This window comes from Monodon monoceros, unplaced genomic scaffold (assembly GCF_005190385.1).
Source record: "Monodon monoceros isolate NGI ecotype Baffin Bay Population unplaced genomic scaffold, NGI_Narwhal_1 Super_Scaffold_3, whole genome shotgun sequence".
Taxonomy (NCBI): domain Eukaryota; kingdom Metazoa; phylum Chordata; class Mammalia; order Artiodactyla; family Monodontidae; genus Monodon; species Monodon monoceros.
In genome coordinates, this window is record NW_021703780.1 from 99,700,319 (window position 1) to 99,718,232 (window position 17,914).

Genomic DNA, 17,914 nt, shown 5'->3' on the forward strand with positions numbered 1-17,914 from the left:
CACACCAGCCTTCTTCCCCAGCTCAGAAGCTTTGCACATGCCATTCCCTTTGCCCGGCACACCCTTCCTCACTTGTTACTGCATTCTGTTGGACTTTGCCTGTTGCATTTGACAGAAAACAATCAAGCTAGCTTACACGAAAGAGAAGGTAAAGGCAGAAAATTCAAAGGTCGGGTGGCCTCAGGCCTGGTAGGTTTCAGAGCTCAGGCTCTGCGGTCGTGCTGCCACCTCGGGGGCTCCACCCAGACTTCAGTCTCAGCTTTCACCTGCTGCCACGTGGAGGTGGCCGCTCCAGCCCGACAGCCCCTTAGGTTCAAGGGCAGGGGTCAAGAAAACCACCTCCATCTCAGTACCCCCGCAAAGACCTCGGGTACATCCGGGGCCCATCCTGGAACCAATCGGTGTCGGGAAACACGGGGGTCATCGGCTCAGGCCCATCACATGTGAACTCCACTGTGCAGGAGGGAAAATTCCCAAACAGACGGAATCTGTTATCAGCCTGGCAGCCAGTAGAGGAGGCGAGGGCAGCTCCTGCGGGGGCACCTGCTGCCTGGTGGTGGTGAGGGAAGGTGGCTAACAGCAGCACTGGCTCTTACTGAAAGGGCCGGTCCCCTCTGCACCTCCAGAGGGTCTCCTCCATCTTGAGGACCCCAGGTTTCCACACCAGCCCTTAACGTCCCACGGCAGACCTTGGCCGAGCAGTCAAACGCCCCTGGATCTCTGTGACTCTCACACGCAGGTCTTCAGCCTGCCACACGGCTCGGTCTGCCCTTCCACTGCAGGAGCCAGGCGCCTCTTTGGGAGCTGCCACCGAGGGCCCCTGCCTCTCACCCTTAGCCAGTACCTGCCTGTTAACAGCTCCAACTTTCTCACTGTCCCTCTGCAGGGCAATACAGCTTAGCGGTAACCAGCCGATCCTGCTGTTGTATTTTTCAAATGCTTGCACCGTCGCATCTGTTGCAGCATCCCCTCCACCAGGACATGCCCCCGGGTCACCACTGGTAAAAGCATTAGCAATTGTACTGCTCCCTTGTGTCAGGGAATAGGTGTGCCCCAACTACCAACCAGCCCCAATAAAAATTCTGGACACCAAAGGCTCAGAGGAGCTTCCCTGCTGGGCAATGCTCGTACACGAAGGCTGGGAGGAGGTTATGCCACCTGGGACTCCATGGGGACGGCATAACCAGAAACTGTGTTAGGACGCCTCCTGGACCCTTACAGATACTGTAAGAGTGTGGGCACGAGAGACAGTGTGCCAGTTGGGACCACCAAATCACATTTCTTCAAACCAAGGATCACACGTTACACCCCACAGTGTCAACAGCAGGCAGAGGCCTCCTCCTTGGAATGATGTCTAGGCAGAGTTAGAACGGCATCTGAGACCCCAGTCGTCTGACATGGGGCGGGGAAGATAAAGACGCGAAGGGCTGGCTCTCAAGCCTTCCTGAGTATACGTTCACCCTCAACACCAGGGAGCCAAGGCAGGTCCCCACTAGAAAGATTCCTCTGCTTTTCAGGTGATCTGGGACAGGGGGTGGGGGTAGAATTCTGTTGTGACCGCACAATTCTTTACACAGGGGGAGGATGCTGGCATGACACCATCTCAACTTTCTTTTTTTGTATCTGATGCAGCTGTCCCGGGAGCAAGGCTGCAACTGTGCATGCAGGAAGCAGGGCCGATTCCTAAGCAAGAAACCAGAACTAGAGTTTTAAACCCTGGTGTCAGAATTCCTAAGGGCCTGATGAGGTGGACGATGCCTTCACCGCATCTGGCAAACTCAGGGTTGCAGCTGTGTGCCGCCCGCTGGTTGAGATGGCCCCCTGGTTAACTCTACCTATAGGAACGGAGTGCGCCGGGGTACGGGGGGGGGGGGGAGGTGCTCGCTGGACAGGCATTGCTGCCTTTCATCTAGACCAGCACGATGGCCAAACCTAAAGTCCATTCCCAACGTGGAAGAACTGGGGTACAAATGGAGAGAATCGGAATCACAGCTGAGGGGAAAGGATGAATGGGTTACGCAACAACTACGTTTGTCCAGGACATTAATATCTCATGAGGCTTAGAGAAACAGGCAACACCATCTCTCAGCTCCATTATACCAGACGGCTGAAAGGGTGAAGCCGAGCTCACTCCGGCCTTTGGAACCTGACAAAGTGAAATGGACGTGGCAAACCTGAATAGCCTTGTCCTGGAAGACATGTAGTCACATGAGAGACGATTCACTGGATGAACCGCTAATGACTGGAGGGCACTCCAGTCTCATTTTGCAGGTTACTCCTACCTCCCGTGATATGTCCCCATAGCCCTGGCACCACTGGTGAAGCTATAATACCGACAATGGCCAAATACACTGGGACACAGAGTTACAGCCTCCGCAGGATGGAACACCAATGGAAAACGGCTGGCCCGAGAGAGAACTGGATTTAGCTAACCATTAGCTCATTTCTATGCTAAACAGTCTCACGCACGTTCGTCATTAGGTGCGAAGAGCAGTCGGTCAGGAGGTGACAAAAGTAACACTAAACGTAGATGTCCAGCTTCTGGACAGCGTCCAAAGTGACAAGCCAGGTGCAGCCCACATGTGGAGGAGAGGAGGAAAGAGGGAAACGCAGGCGGAGGAGAAGAAGTAGGATCAGAAGCGAGCACGCTCCCACTGCCATCCTTTCAGCAACCCAAGGTGAGGCCCAAGGCGGGGGCCCAAGACACGCAGGCACCGCTGGCACACGCAAACACTGCACAAAAGGAAGCGGGTTTTCTGTTTTCATTTTTTTACTTCATAACCCTTTTGTACTATTTGAATATATATATATATATTTGCAATATACATGTACTACTTTTATAATTAAACAAAAACACTTAAAAACGATTTTAAAAAAAAGCGAAGAGCTAATCACAGTGGAACATGAAACAGAATATCATCACTGGGGACAGGTCACCCAGTTGAGTCCAAAATCTCCAACGTGGTCGCTGTTTCCAGTCTTGGTCATGTCCAGCCTCGGATCCTCCGACCCCATCCACGGGGCACCAGCAGTGGCCTGCGCAAAGCTCCCTCCAGGGGCACAGGAGAGGCCGAAACACCAGGAACAGGTCAGCAAAATTAAGTTAATTTACAGGGTCAGAGTAAACTGGCCACAGCGCCCGCCCCCCACGCGGCCGGCAGGGAGCACGGAAAGAGGCGTGCGGCCGGGGCACCGGACCAGGGAGGACCGGGGGCTCCACGCGCTCGTCCGCGGCCGCGCCTCACAGGGCAAAGGTGGTGAAGAAGATGTGCATCTTGGCCAGGAAGGTGGTGACGGAGCCCTGCCGCCATAGCTTCATCTCCACGTCCAGGGCGAAGTCCCGCGGCTCGCGCACGGACCGCTGCAGGAAGACGACGCCCGTGTAGGCGTTGAGGCGGCGCGTGCCGAAGTAGCCCTCCTCGTTGCCCTTGGTGATGGTCAGCGCGATGGTGTCGCCGGCGAAGGCGGGCACCGGGCTGATGCGGAAGATGTGCGCCGGCACCAGCAGCCCGGTCTGGAAGTTGAGCCGGTAGTACGTGATGCGCGCCGGCGCGTTCTGGCACTCCATGAAGTCGTGGCACAGCGCGCGCTCGCACTTCCTGCGGGGCGCACGGCGGGGGCGTCAGCGGCGGGCTCGCTCCCACCCCTACACTCACCCAGCCCGACCGGGCGCAGGCCTGGGCGCCGGCCCCCAGCCCAGCTCCTCCCTCGGCAGCCTCGCAGCCTCTGCCGGGTCACCTGACCTCCCTGGACCTCAGCTTCCTCGTCCGTAGGACGGGTTAGTGGCCTTGCGGTTTCAATGGTGGGAAGGGGTGAGGTTATAAACATGCGGGCTCTCAGCACAGCGCCAGGTAGCTTGTCATTCTTACCTCCCTGCCTGCATTCTTTCCCTCGCACACATGCCTATGTGCATGGATTCCCTGGCCACGGTGTTTTTACTGTTGTAATCTTTTCTCAGATTCCCTTTTCTTCCATGATTGACCCTCCTTCGGAGCCATTTCCTCTTCTGACTTGGGATGGCCTGCCCTTTCCCCTCTCCGAGGGTCAGAGAGCTCTGAGTCACACCTGCTCCAGAGGACGCCGGGAACTCGGCCACGCTACAGGACCATGATGACAGAACCTGCACCAAACCCCACGGGGCCCAAGGCTTCGATTTCTAAGCTCAGCAACAATCTGGTCTCTTCTGGGTGCAATGAGACACTGTCACCTCCATCACCAAATCCCTGTCTCAAAGCTCAGTGCTTCCAAAATGGCTACCAGGGCTCAGCAGGTCTAGTGGATGTTCTGAGCAGAGTTCCCCAACTGGGGGACCACAGTGCCCAGCCACGCAGGGTTGGGATATGACGTCACCAACACATGGCACTAATGCAGCACCAGGCCATGCCATACACTCTGTAAACTCATGACGTGTTTTCACTCATGCCGTGCTGACACCCACCCTGGGGCTGGCGCTACCATCACCCATGTTGCAGGCGGAGCAGCTGAGACCCGGGGAAGGGAGGTCACCTGCCCAGGGTCACCCAGACACAGTCACCCAAGCGTCCCAACACACCTGCACGTAGACACTCCCCAGCACTGTGTGTATTAGCAAGCATGTCACAGGGTCAGCAGAACAGCCGGCAAGTAAATCACGAGCGCATACATGCTAAGAAGTGCCACCCCAGGCGGGCTGCACGCACAGATGCAAAAGACGGCAACCAAGCAGAGAAAGCAAGCTTCGAACAACCGAGCACATCCACATGACAGCACCGCGCAGAGAAAAGAAGATGGACGCTCCAGCAAGTACTCTATGGAAATGTATGTTTGGTAAGGAAAGGACAGGAAATACGGCGAAACACCAAGAGGCATCACTAGGGAGTGTGGTCACCAGCCTGCGAGATGGCCCCGGTGTGTCCCCTCCTGTCACTCACACTTTGAATGTTGCCCCATGCAGTGCTGGACTGTGTGGCCACGGGCATAAGTGATGATATGTCACTTTTAGGATTAGGTTAGGTTACAAAGGACCTTCACTTGCCTTCTTCATGACCCGTGCTGGGAGAGCTCCAGCCCCACGGAGAGGCCACATGGTGAGGCACTGAGGCCTCCTGCCCAGAGCCATGAGTGGGCAGCGGGATCCTGCAGCCCCAGTCAAGCCTTCAGAGGACCCAGCCCTACGCGACCCTTAGCCAGGACCACCCAGCTAAGCGGTTCCTTGGCTCGTGACCCTCCAAAACTGTGTGAGATGATAACTACTTGTCATGTTAAGATGCGAAGTGCTGGAAAGAACTCGTTACACGGCAAAAGATAACACGTGTTTGTGTGTGTGTGTGTGTGTGTGTGTGTGTGTGTTTGAAAGAGAAGATTTTTTTGTGTGAGTTTTCCTCCTTTCATGCTCTATGCTCCAAGCTTTCTGCAAGGTGCTCTCTTGTACCATTTATAGTCATCAGACCACAGACCTGGCAGTGGGGCCTGTGAAGAGCAGGAGGTGGTGAAGGCATGCGCCGGTCACCTGGCCTCCGCCCTGGGCAGTATGGATTGGCCGAGGCCGGGTGGGGGCACTCACGTTTCAGAGACCCGGACGTAGTTTGGGGGACACTCGAAACGCAGGCAGCGGAAGCCACCCTGGATGTTATGGCAGGTCTCAGCCTCAGAGCAGTTGTGGGTGCCCAGTGCACACTCGTCCAGGTCTGCGGGGAGCAGAGGAGGGCGATGGGAGGGATGCCCAGAGCTGGAGACCCTCGTCCGAGCCACCCCAGCCCGCCCCAGGGGCCTGGGTCTCAGAGCAGCTCGGCCTGTGGGCGCACAGCTCACATGCCACCCGAGCGTCACATACTCCCGTCTCTTCCACTCTGTACAGTAGCCAAGGGCCTGGGAGCCTCTGTGCCGCCAGCACAGGCCATTCCCCAGCCCCCGCGCCAGGAAGGCCAGGGAGGAGGGGTCGGGGGAGATGTCCTGAACGCGAACAGGTTTCCGGCCTGAAGCGCCTTCAAGAGCCAGAATCACGGCGGCGTCTGAGCCGTCCAAGAAGCCCGTGCTGTGCTCCCACCATCAAGCAGAACAGGGCCTCAGGCTCAAAACTGAAATCACGCTCTAGGCACGTAAAGTCATCATTCCTGCACAGCTGTTTACGGCAGGTAAGATCCTCACCTTTTACAGAGTCCAGACAGATTTTTTTTTTTTTTTTTTTGCGCTACGCGGGCCTCTCACTGTTGTGGCCTCTCCCATTATGGAGCACAGGCTCCGGACGCGCAGGCCCAAAGGCCATGGCTCACGGGCCCAGCCACTCCGCGGCACATGGGATCTTCCCGGACCAGGGCACGAACCCGTGTCCCCTGCATCGGCAGGCGGACTCTCAACCACTGCGCCACCAGGGAAGCCCCAGACAGATTATTTTTTAAATTAAAAAGCAGATAGCTCTGCAGCCACGAAGGCTTGGCCAGCTTCTGGGACCCCTGAGGCTTCTCTTGAATAGGCTGGGTAGGTCTCCTGTCTTTAGAACCATCCCACAGGACCCCCGTCCCGCTCGCAGGGCAGGGCCCAGAGCAGAGTCCAAGCCTCTAAGCTGGGTCAAGCAGCAGAAAGACTGCCACCTGCCTCATCCCAGGCGTAGACCTCGGTGAACACGGCCACCAGTGGCAGCGGCCATTCTCTGCCTGTGCACTTGGTGTCAGAGCTCTGGGAGCACAGCCAGCTGCGTGAGGCTTCTGGGCCTGCCTGGAGGCTGCCTAAGGCCCCGGCGGGGCGGACCCCGCACTCACCCTTGCAGGACCTCCCGTTGGCCGTCACGGTGTAGCCGCGCTCTGGGCACACGCACTGGTAGCTTCCTGGCACGTTGATGCAGCGGAAGGTACAGAGGATGCCGGCGCCCTGAGCGCACTCGTCAATGTCTGCCAGAGAGAGTTTCAGCCCCTCGTGAACCCTGGGTCATCCTGCCACAGCAGCGGAGCCTAGGGGCCCATTTTACAGATGAGGACGACAGGGCTGAGAGAGGAAGAGAGCTGCCTGAGGCCACAGAGCTCACAGGACCCGCATTCCAGGGCTTGCCTCCCGGGGCCGCCCCATACTTCTTACTGCCAGCTGAGGGCCAATCAGGTACCAGACAGGGTGTGGACAAGGTACAGCTGACCCCTGAACAACACAGGTTTGAACTGCACAGGTCCACTTACACGAGGACTTTTTTCAATAAATACTACAGTACCTCGCAATCTGTCCTTGGTTCAACCACAGGTGCGGAACCGCAGGTACAGAGGGCCGACTGTAAAGTTATATGTGGATTTTTGACTATCGGGGAGGGGAGGCCCTAAACCCTGTGTCATTCAAGCATCAACTGTAATTAACTTAATCCTTCGTCCCACTGACGTCAGATGTGGGAAGCACTTGTCCAAGGTGGCACAGCCAGGAAACGCCCGGCTGGGACTCAAACTCTGATACGACGCTAAGGCCTCCGTGTGCCCTGTGTCCCCGGCCCGGTGGGGACTCGAGGAGCCTGGCACATGGGAAGTGGTGTCTCTCAGGAAGGGGGTCCTGGGCAGAGGAGAGGTACCTGTGCAGGTATGCCCGTCCTCGGCCAGCTGGTAGCCCTGGCGGCAGTAGCACTGGTAGGAGCCATAGATGTTGGCGCACTCCTGGCTGCAGCGCTGGGCCTCACACTCATTCACGTCTGCAGACAGACCAACCAGAGGTCACTGAGGTGTCCTTCCAGCCCAGAGTGCCAAGGTCCAGCTCACCTGGAGCCTTATCTTGAGAGACCATCAGTTCCAGCCTCCCCTCCAGGCTGATGGGGAACCAGAGGCCCAAAAAAAGGCAAGGAGCCTGCCTGAGACATGCAGTGAGGCAGGGGCAGTAATGTATTATAGCTTGCTGGTGCAGTCCCGGCCTACTGCCTAGAGGAAGCAGCCACAGGTGGGGCTCAGATCCCCGCACGGGGAGCTAGATGCTGCCCTACTGAGGGTCCACAGCACTGGGTAGAGATGGCTCCGGGAGATGTCACCTAGGTGCTAACAAGGACCTGCCCTTGACCCCCAGGGCCGGCCCTGCATGGGGGTGGGGGAGGGGTGAGAGCCGGCCTGCGAGGCAGCGGGTGAGCTGTGTGAGTGGAGGACGGGTGAGATGGGGCATCTGCTGGACTCTGAGTTCCTTGTGGGCAGGGACTTGTCTCTCATTCATCCAACCAAGACCTGCCAGGCTCCGACAAGTGCCAGGCCTGTGCTGAGCGTGGGGACAGGGCCACGAGCAAGACGGACAACCACCCCCCGTCATAGAGCTGATGTTCACGTGTGTGCTGGGGAAGAAGCGGGGGGATTAAAGGGGCGGAATACCTAGTACGGAAGAAGGTGGCGCGTGCTATGGGAAGAGAGCAGAGAAGGGGCAGGGGTGCGTCTGGGAGGGCTGCAGTGTTAGAGTCGTGCGGGCATCTGGGGAAGCGTTCCAGGCAGAAGGCACGGTGAGAGCACAGGCCCCGAGGTGAGGGTGCGCCCTGTGCACGCACAGAAGAGCGAGGAGGCCGGTGTGGTCAGAGCAGAGTGCGGGGGACGGGGTCAGCTCACACATGGCCTTGAGGCCACTGTCTGACGCATGATCCTGGGGACCTCACAACATACACGGCTTTCACACAAAATGATGGAAGCCGTGAGTGAATGAATGAGTGGCTTCTCTCCTCTACCAGGCTCTGAGCTCCCGGGGGCCAGGGGCCACGCTGGTTCCATCTCTGAGTCTCTACCGTCCAGCCACAGATGGAGCTGGAGAGAAGTGGCCTGAAGTAGGGGTGGCGGGGGGGAAGGCAGAAGGGCCAAGAAGTGAACGAATGAACTACAACTAGGGTGGGAATGATGCTCCATCCCCACGGCTGTCTGCACCCAGCCTGGCCGGGGGGAGGGCTCACAGGTGGCTGTAACCCCCGTGAGTGAAAGGGAGTGACAGGGTCTGTTTTGGGAGCCCATCCAAGTGCCGTCTGACACAGCCAGGCCTGGGGTCGCTCCCCTGTCCCTGGGCTGGTCCCGTCCCACAAGAGGCCAGCTCTTTGGCCGGGCCAGGCAATCAGAGAGAGGTGCATGGCCTTCCCAGGGGTCTCAGCAGACTCACCTCCCCAGGAGGGAAATGAGGAAAGCACCTCCAGGGGAGGTGCTGGGAGAGACGGCGCCAGCAAATGGGGCCCGAGATCCCACATCCCCTTTACTCATGGGACCCCTCCCCACTTCACTGAGCAGCCTGGGACCCCTGCACCCCTCCATACTAACCCCACCAGACCTGGCCCAACCACACCATGAACACAGGTGGGAACAGCGTGACGGTCCCTCACGCGTCCCCTCCGTCAGCCCCAGGCGCATCCCACATGGGTGAGTTCACGTGCTCGGTTTAACACACAGTGTATTTAAGTTTAGATCCACCAGCGACGTGTACAAACCAGCAGACTTCGCATAAATATCTAGACTTCTGGGATCTGGAAAACCAAGATGGGGTGACTCTGGAGGGCACTGCCAGGTGCTGTGTGGCCGCCGGGCCGTCCGCGTGGCCACAGGCCTACCTCTCGTCTCACTCACTCTGCCCCCCACCTGAAGCCCAGGGCACCGTGGTCATGACCAGGGTCAGCACCTACCAAGGGGCAGAGGCTGGGCCGTGCCCCTTGCCTGCCAGGAGCTCCCGCCCAGGGGTGCACACAACACACACACCCAGCCCTTGGGTCTGAGATGGCAGTGGGGGGCCCTGGCAGGAAACAGTGTGCAGCTGAGGCCTGGGGCCCTGCACGGGGGGTCCACGGGTCAGAGGCCGGGTCAGCCGTACCTTCGCAACGCTTGCCGTCGGCCGCCAGCCGGAAGCCGGAGGCGCAGGAGCAGCGGTAGGAGCCGAGCGTGTTCTCGCACGCGTGCTGGCACAGGCGGCTGGGCGAGCTCCAGCACTCGTTCACGTCTGCGGGGCGGGCGGCAGGTGCAGGGCCTCAGGGAGGGCGGAGGGGCCCTGGACACCAGCCTCCTCCAGCCCCGGGGAGGAGAGGGACCCAGGAGCCCAGAAGGAACGCGGGGGAAGAGGGAGCAGGGGAAGACGGCAGAGGAGGTGTTGGACAGAGACCAGAGGCAGACATGGAGAGACAGACGGCACAGCAAAGGGCAAGAAAAGAGCAGAGCCGCAGCTGGACAGGACAGCAGGAAGTCTGTCCAGCCCAGAGAGGGCCGGTCATGTGGTCAGGGCAAGGCTGGCCGGGGGGAGGGCCTGGGGCAGGTGGGCACCTCTCAGGGCAGCCGGACGGGGTCCCGGCCACCAGTCCCACCTACCGACGCAGGCGCGGCCGAAGGCGTCCCGCTGGAAGCCAGGCTTGCAGTCACAGCGGTAGGAGCCGGGGAGGTTGTGGCATACCTGCCCCTCGCCGCAGCGGTGCACGCCCGCCTCACACTCGTTCACGTCTGCAGGGGGAGGCGAGCAGGGCAGCCTGAGGCCCAGACTCTCCCCTTGCACCAGCCGCCCCGGCCCAGGGCACCCAGGAAGCCAGAGGCTAGGGGGAGGCGGGCCTTACCCACACACTTGGTCCCGTCCTGGCTGGCGTGGTAGCCACGCCCGCAGATCACTGGGTTCCTCTGGCACGTGTAGGAGCCCACCGTGTTGATGCAGCTGAAGCCTGGCCGACATGGCTCGGAGAGTGACGTGCACTCATTGATGTCTGTGGAGGGGGGTGCGGGTGACAGGGAGCCTGCTGTAGCCCCTCCTGGAGCCCCAGCATCTGAGTCCAGGGCTGCACTGGGAGGCGGCCAGTCCCGGGCCCCAGACCAGTCCAGGTCGGGCTGGCAGGTCAGACTATCCAGTCCCTGAGTCCCAGGACCCGTGGGCTTTCCCTCCCAGAACCCAAGCGCTGTTGGGTAGGTTAAAAAAACGTGATACACCTTCATCCAGTCCAATCCCACAGATGGGTAAACTGAGGCCACAAGAGAAGTAACTCAGCCGCGAGCAGACAGTTCAGGATAATAAGAACTTCCATTCTGCAAGTGCCTCGCGGGGCCCAGGCACTAACACATCCATTCACAGGGGGACACTGAGGCCAGGAGGGGGAAAGTGCAGCAAGCCAGGCCTCCCTCTTCTGTAAAGCCCTCAGAGCCTATCCCCCCAACGACCTCTCCTAAAGACCCCCAGGGCCAGGCAGACACAGCCCCTCCAAGCCCCACTCACCCACGCAGTTGCCCTCGGGGTCCTGCAGGAAGCCCTCCATGCAGCGCTGCCGCGCCTGGCAGTAGAAGGAGCCCTTGGTGTTATGGCACACGGAGCCCGCCTGGCAGTTGTGTGTGCCCAGCTCACACTCGTCCACGTCTGCCACACAGACCAGGCTGGGGGTCAGGGGCCGGCGGGCTGGCAGGCCCCTGCCCGCACATCCCCACAGTGACCTTGACGGTTACAAAGGTCTTCTGCGTCACAGGGAGCTGCCGTGGCCCATGCCAGCAGTAACAACAACGTCACCCCTCACGGAACGCTGCCGTGCTACCAGGCGTTGTCCCAAGGGCTCTGAGACGTACTTATTTACTCAGTGCTTACATGTACCCAGAAGCAGGCTATGACGAGCCCCCTCCTTCACAGGGGAAACTGAGGCACAGGCAGGGTTCCATAGCTGGGGCACTGCTTCTGGGCAGCCAGGCTTGGAGCTTCCAACGATGGAACTGCCAGACCTGGATGGCACCGCTGTCCCCACCTGCGGTGTGGCACCAGCAGGTCACAGGTGCCCCTCCCCGCTGTGCAGCACCCAGTTTACAAAGTGCAGGCCCCATGCTTCCCCTGTGCTTCCCGCACAGCAGGCATGTCGGGCTCTTTCCAGACGAGGAAACCGAGGCACGGAACAGCAAGGGGACACAGAGGGCTAGTGGCACAGCCGAGACCGCCTCGGCCTCCTGACGGCCTGACCAACGTTGTGGGTCTGTCCATGTGTTGTTCATCCATCCACCCCCTCCAGTTTCCAAGGTTTCCACCACTTTCCCAAAGGAGCCCAGCCTCTAGGCAACCCTGTGCTGGGTTCTAGAACCCCCTCCAAGGACCCCCGGGAGGCTGAGAACACAGCCCCTGCCCAGCCACTCTGCTCTAAGAAGGAGGCCCTGGGATGAGAGGGGCGGGGGTGCTGGGGCGTCCAGGGAGACGGCCCCCCTCCCCGCGTGTCAGGGTTCTCTAAAGGGGGCTCACCGTGGATCTGTGTGAGCCCTGTGGGCATGTGTGGGTGTGCACAGGTGTGCGCCGAGGGGCCTGGGCTCATCTCCTGCCAGCTCACCCCACCCCTGCTGCCCACCCAGCTCAGGGCCGGGCATGGAGTGCGTTCAGCACCTGCCTGAGCTCCCGCCGACCCCAGAGTCGCTTCCCACCGCCATTTTCCGGGCTTGCAACAATGGAGCACTGCTCTGGGTCTCACCTCCTGGGTGACTTTCTTCTAGACATTTTGAGTTAAAATAAAACGCTTCCCGTCACGGGTGAAACAAACTCCCAACTGCTCGCCTATCTGGGCCTGCCAACCCCGCAGCCTCCTTCCACCGGCAGCGTGCTCTCACCCGAGACGCCCTTTCTGCCCTTTGTGCCAAGACTCCTCCCCTCCCTAAGGGCATGGCACCTGCTGTTCCCTCTGCCTGGAACACCCTTCCCAGGGGCCTCTCATCCTGCAGGTCTGCGCCCAGACGTCACCGCCACAAGGGGCCGGCCTCTTTGGACCCCACCTAAAGCAACACCCAGCCCCGCGTGCCTGTGGGCCCGCCGGTCCCCCCGTCAGGAGGCCAGAGCCAAGAACACACCCCCACCGGTACCCCTGCCACCCAGAACCCTGCCAGGCCCACAAACGACACTGGGGAAGCATCTGCTGAAACGGTTCAATGGAACCTCTCTCTCTTCTGAGGCGGCTAGAATTTTCTGGTAAAAAAGACAGAAGTGACCGTTCTGTGGGAACTGAGGCATAGGGAGGGGAATAACTGACCCAGACACACTTACTTCGGGGGCCACCCCCGCCCCCCCGCCCCAGCCTCTGCCCCTAAACCGTCACAGGAAACCCCAGGGCTGGGAGCTTGCCAGAAGGGAGAAGGCTCTGGGCGGGCCAGGTGGGCTGCAGGCGGGCTGGGGGCGGATCAGAAGGTGGGGCGGGGGTGGGGAGGTGGGCGGGGCCTCCAGCCAGCTCGCCTCACCTGTGCACTCGCCATCCTTGAGCACGTAGCCGGACTCACAGGTGAGAGCCTTGTAGCAGCGGAAGGAGCCCACCGTGTTCATGCAGTGCTCGCCCCGGCTGCACGTGTGCAGGTCTGTCACGCACTCGTTGATGTCTGCGGGGAGGGTGAGGCCGTCAGAGGCTGCGGGGCGCTCCCGGTACGGCGCACGCGCTGCCGGCCAGCCGGCCCTGCCCTCAAGGTACTCACTTCCCAGAGAGCAGCACGGTCTGTGCAACCACCCGTTCAACAAAGATTTATGGAGCACGTGCCATGGCCCCAGGGGTACATGGTGAACAGGACAGACAGAAAGTCTGCCATGGTGCGGGACACTCAGAGCGGGGGGACAGCAGACAGACAAACCTAAGAGGGAGGGCTGTCCTGAGTCTTGTGCGAGAGAGAGCAAAGGAGACCAGGAGTGGGAGGGGCAGGGGGCGGAGGTACGAAGGATGCTCAGGGCAGAGGACACTCGAGCAAAGCATTTGAGGAGGTGCCAGAATGAGCCGAGCATGTATCTCAGGCAGAGGGGACAGGCCGCCAGGCAGGCTCAGGCTCTGGCCCAGAGGGGTGTGACTGGGGCGGGAGAGGAGAGCGTTAGGAGATGCGGGGGAGGTGGGAGCCGTCGAGGGCTCCAGCAGAGGAGGAAAGTGGGCTGACGTATTGGTAACAGGGTCCCCTGGCTGAGTGCAAATACTCCAGGGGTGAGGGTCTGTTAGACTAGAAGACCATGGGGCTTAGGCTGCCGCCCACGGAGGCGAGGAGAAGCAGTCGGGTCCTGGAAGTGCTGTGAAGGTCAAACCGACAGGATCTATGATGGATGCGACGAAGGAGAGAGAAAACGAGGAGCCCATTGGTCTTGGCAAAGCTTTCTGGACGAGCAGCTCTACAGCTGGGGGCCCAGCACCCGGGCTGGGGCCAGATGGGAGGAGCAGGCTCACAGCGGAAGGTTGGGAGCCCTTGACGTCACACTGGGCTTGAGGATCAAGCGGCAGCCAGAGGCCTGCCTCGGAGCTCATGGAAGGGGTCTGAGGCGAGACATTGACTTGGGAGTGGTCACTGCTGAGGTCACCCAGGGGCCGAGTACTGACGCCTGGGATGCGCAGGTGGGGAGGGGAGAAGCCAGCAAAGGAGGGAAAGAAGTAGCATCAGGGAGGGCGGAGGAGACCCAGAGAGGTGGCCAAGTCAGACGTCCCTGCAGGTGGGCAGAGGACACCCCGTGTCTCTGCCATGCTCCACCTGGCAGGGGAGGTACAGCAGTCGTGCGGATTCGTTCATTCACTGGACACACCTTAACGAGCAGCTATTCTGTGCTAAGCCCAGGTGGCCTAGAGGTGTGTCACAGCCTCTGCCCCCAAGGAACTGCCAGTCGGCAGGGAGAGAGGACAGGTCAGGCGGAGACGCTGGGGAGGAAAGCGGCACAGCCCTGGGCTCAGGCCAGAGCACTGCCCGCTGTGGGCCCTGCGCTGTCAGAGCTGCTCTCAGGGACAGTCATGTCTGAGCTGAGCCTACCAGGACGACAAGGACCACGTGGAGAGGAGGGGTACAGGGCTGTGGGGCAAGAGACTGTCCCAAACTCACAGGTGCACCAACTGGTGTACAGGCCCGGCCAAGGCTGGTTGCGTGGGGAAGAGGAGGAGGAAAAGGGAGAGTTCTGGTCCGTGGTTTCCGAGGAAGGGTTGGCTGGGCCAGACAGAGACTTCTGATTTATAAGCTGGATTGACAGAGAGAGATACATTCTCAGGAGCCCAGAAACGTCATGGGCCAGGAGCGCCCCCTAGCCTGGGAGGAATCATGGTGAGAGATGACAGCAGGCACCACTGACTGTGTGGCTCACTTAGGGACAGGGCGGCTTACAGGAACTGCCCTCGATCCCCCAGTGATACTGCTTCACAGATAAGGAGCTAGGTCTCACAGAGGGGATGTGACTGAAGTCTCCCAGCCTGCACGGGACAACAGCAAGAACAGAACCCAGAGCGCCCAGCCCTTTCCCCACTGCTGCAGAGTGGGCCCCAGAGACGGGGCTCCCATCGTCTCAAAGCCAAGCCCACCTGGAACACTATTCCCAGGGCCCAAGATGTTCCTCAAAGGACAGGGCACAAAAGGCCAACAGCAAAGCACAGGGGACTCCCCACAGAGGTCACCTGTCTGTTAGAAGTCCTGTGGACTTGGCACTGCCCAATACTGTCCCACTTCAGCTTACATACCTCCAGTGACGGGGGGCTCACTACCTCTGCAGGCTGCCTCAGTATAACACATTTGTTGAATCACAATTATGGCATCAAACACTAGCAAGTTCTTTACATGGACTCATGTAACCGCCACAGTGACCCTCTGAGGTAGACATTAGTCCTCTCTTTTCACAGGTGAGGAAACTGAGGTTCAGAGAGATCAAATGACTGGTCTCAGGTCCTACAACTAGAAAGCGGCAGAGCCAGGATTTGAACCCAGCCAGTCTGGCTGCAGAGGCCACACTCTTAACCCGGGCACCCGTCTCCCATCTCACCAGCCAGGGTTAATAGAACATGCCTGGAGCTCACAAATGCACCGCAGAAGACACGTCTGTGGATGAGCAAGTGATGGAAAGAACGAGTGCTCACAGATGAGATGAACACATAAGTGGAACACAAGGACGAAGAGGAGACTGGGGTCCGTGCCGGATGATAAGGAAGGAAAGGCTGAAAGAATGACCATAAACTTTGCTGAATGGAATGCACCTCTGATCTTTCATCCCAGAACCCGTTTTCCAGCTGCCCGGCGACCCCTTTCAGGACAAGGTCTTCTCTCCAGGCCGCCAGGGAACCCTGCACACCCGCGTCCTGGGAGGGTGCTCACAGGGTGGACCGCCTTTTCCCAGACACACACAGACACGACCCGGACGGGAGGAGCTGCCCTGCCACTGACAAGCAGGCTCCAGAGGGCGCATGTTGGGCCGGGGGCTGGAGGCCAGGGGCACACATGTCTGCAGCGGCCACTCCGCTGCCCGGCGGCGGGGGGTGAGGAAGAGGACATGTCCAGGTTGGGCGTGGTCCCCAAGCACAAGGACGACACACGGGGGTCTGGGCACGTGCAGTGCAGTTCCCACCTCCACATGTTTGTTGCAGCCGTTCCCTCCTCCCTCACGCCCCTCCCAACTCCCAAATCCCCATCGTCCTTGGAGACACGTGCACACGCCACCTTCTCCAGGGAGTGTGTCCAGACGCTGCCAGCTGGAATGGCCTCTCCCTTGGCCTCTCGTGTCCCTGCCACAGCATGTCCCAGTCTGCCCCGAGCCCCCGCTACCCTGGGTCTATCTCTGTTCAGGTCCGTGATGTTTCCTCCACGAAAACACCAGACCCCCAGCCATGGGAGAACAGCAAGTCCTTGCTGCCCACAGAGCAGGCCTGGAGCCCCAGCCCTGGCCCACAAGGGCACCGAGAGGCAGGAGGGCAGGCGCATGACTGAGCACCAGCCCATCCGTGCACAGGCCGGGACCTGGGTACCAGCCCAGGCCAGGCCTCTGAGCCCCGAGGTTAGAGGTGAGGAAACAGGCTCAGAGAGGCGAGCACTACTGCTCAGGGTCACAGAGCAAATGGACGCCTAGCTGGGGTATTTGCCTCTGAAGGGGCTCTGGCCGCATCTAAGGACAATCTCAGCAGCTGAGGTAAACGCACACTGTGCCCTGGGCTCTGGCTACGCGATACACACGTCACATCACCTCCAAACGGGGAGCAGTGCCCTCAGTGCTCCCTTTTCACAGATGATAAAACGGAGGCTTGGGAGGAAGTTCAAGCCCACAGAGATACTAGGGGGTCCTGCTTCGAACCCAGGCCTCCCTATCCTGCTGCCCACGTGTCTCAATGACCTCATTTCAATGACCAACCAGGTCACACCTCAGACAAAGTTCTGACTCAGGCACGTCCCTGGGGAAAGCAGCTTCCCGGTGGCGTCGATGGAGAAGCAGGACACGAGGGGCACGACATGGAGCATGGGGTGGCGGGCCGTGCTGAGAGCTCATATGCAAAGGGCAGGCCCTTTAGCATGTGGCTGCAATGTGGCGGGCTTGGCGTGGAGCGGGGCAGGGAGCCGTGACGGTGGCGGCAAGCGGGGCTCTGGCTTACCCACGCACTTCCTGTGTGCATTGAGGATAAAGCCCTCGGCACAGAGCACTGTGTGGTTGACACAGTAGAAGGATCCCAGGGTGTTCACACAGAACTGTCGCCAGCTACAATCGTGAGTGCCCAGCAGGCACTCGTCTTGGTCTAGTGACGGCCGCGGGAGGAAAAACAGAAGGGCCGTTAGAGAAGCGTGGCCCCCAGTGACATGGAGCCTCCAGTGACAGATGGGGAAACTGAGACCCAGACGGGCAGGGACCTGCCCAGGACCTCCCAGCCCATCAGTGGTCCCTCTGGGCTTTGGGCCCAAGTCTGAGTTTGTCCAGTTGAAAGATGTCAGAGCAGGAGCCCTAGCAGAGACAGGTGGCAAAGTGAAGCTCAGAGAGGGTGGACAGCCTCTCCAGGGTCACACAGCGGGCGGGACCAGAGGCCGTCTCCCACCCATGCTCTGGAGACCCTCTACCTCCACAGGCAGCCACGGGAGCCACACAATGGCAGGAGCTGCAAACCTAAGTGCTTAGGGGGCCAGGCTGGAGACATAAACAGGAGAAGGGGCCAAGGGGGCTCTAGGGCACTGCGGAGCCTGTGCTCTGTCGAAAGGGAGACCAAGGCTGTGGGCTCCTTGTGGACATATGTTACAAAGTTTCAAGAAAAACCTGAAATTTGGACATTTAAAAAAAAGTCTTGAGCTGTCAC

General features: G+C 59.8%; 1 protein-coding gene across 3 annotated transcripts in view; it reads right to left on the reverse strand.

Moving 5' to 3' along the window:
• Positions 1-2,762: 2,762 nt before the first annotated feature.
• Positions 2,763-17,914, reverse strand: part of FBLN2 (fibulin 2) — a 74,703-nt gene continuing 59,551 nt past the window's right edge. Inside the window, exons 8-17 of one of the 3 annotated variants that reach the window (XM_029244228.1) lie at positions 17,225-17,365; positions 13,110-13,244; positions 11,134-11,271; positions 10,487-10,630; positions 10,248-10,376; positions 9,760-9,885; positions 7,523-7,639; positions 6,738-6,866; positions 5,543-5,666; positions 2,763-3,599 (exon numbers count right to left, since the gene is read on the reverse strand). In XM_029244228.1, coding sequence (XP_029100061.1) covers positions 3,242-3,599; positions 5,543-5,666; positions 6,738-6,866; positions 7,523-7,639; positions 9,760-9,885; positions 10,248-10,376; positions 10,487-10,630; positions 11,134-11,271; positions 13,110-13,244; positions 17,225-17,365 — 1,541 coding nt within the window. In that variant the 3' untranslated portion in view covers positions 2,763-3,241. The remainder of the gene's footprint in view (positions 3,600-5,542; positions 5,667-6,737; positions 6,867-7,522; positions 7,640-9,759; positions 9,886-10,247; positions 10,377-10,486; positions 10,631-11,133; positions 11,272-13,109; positions 13,245-17,224; positions 17,366-17,914) is intronic. The other 2 variants (XM_029244227.1, XM_029244229.1) reach the window with 2 other exon arrangements.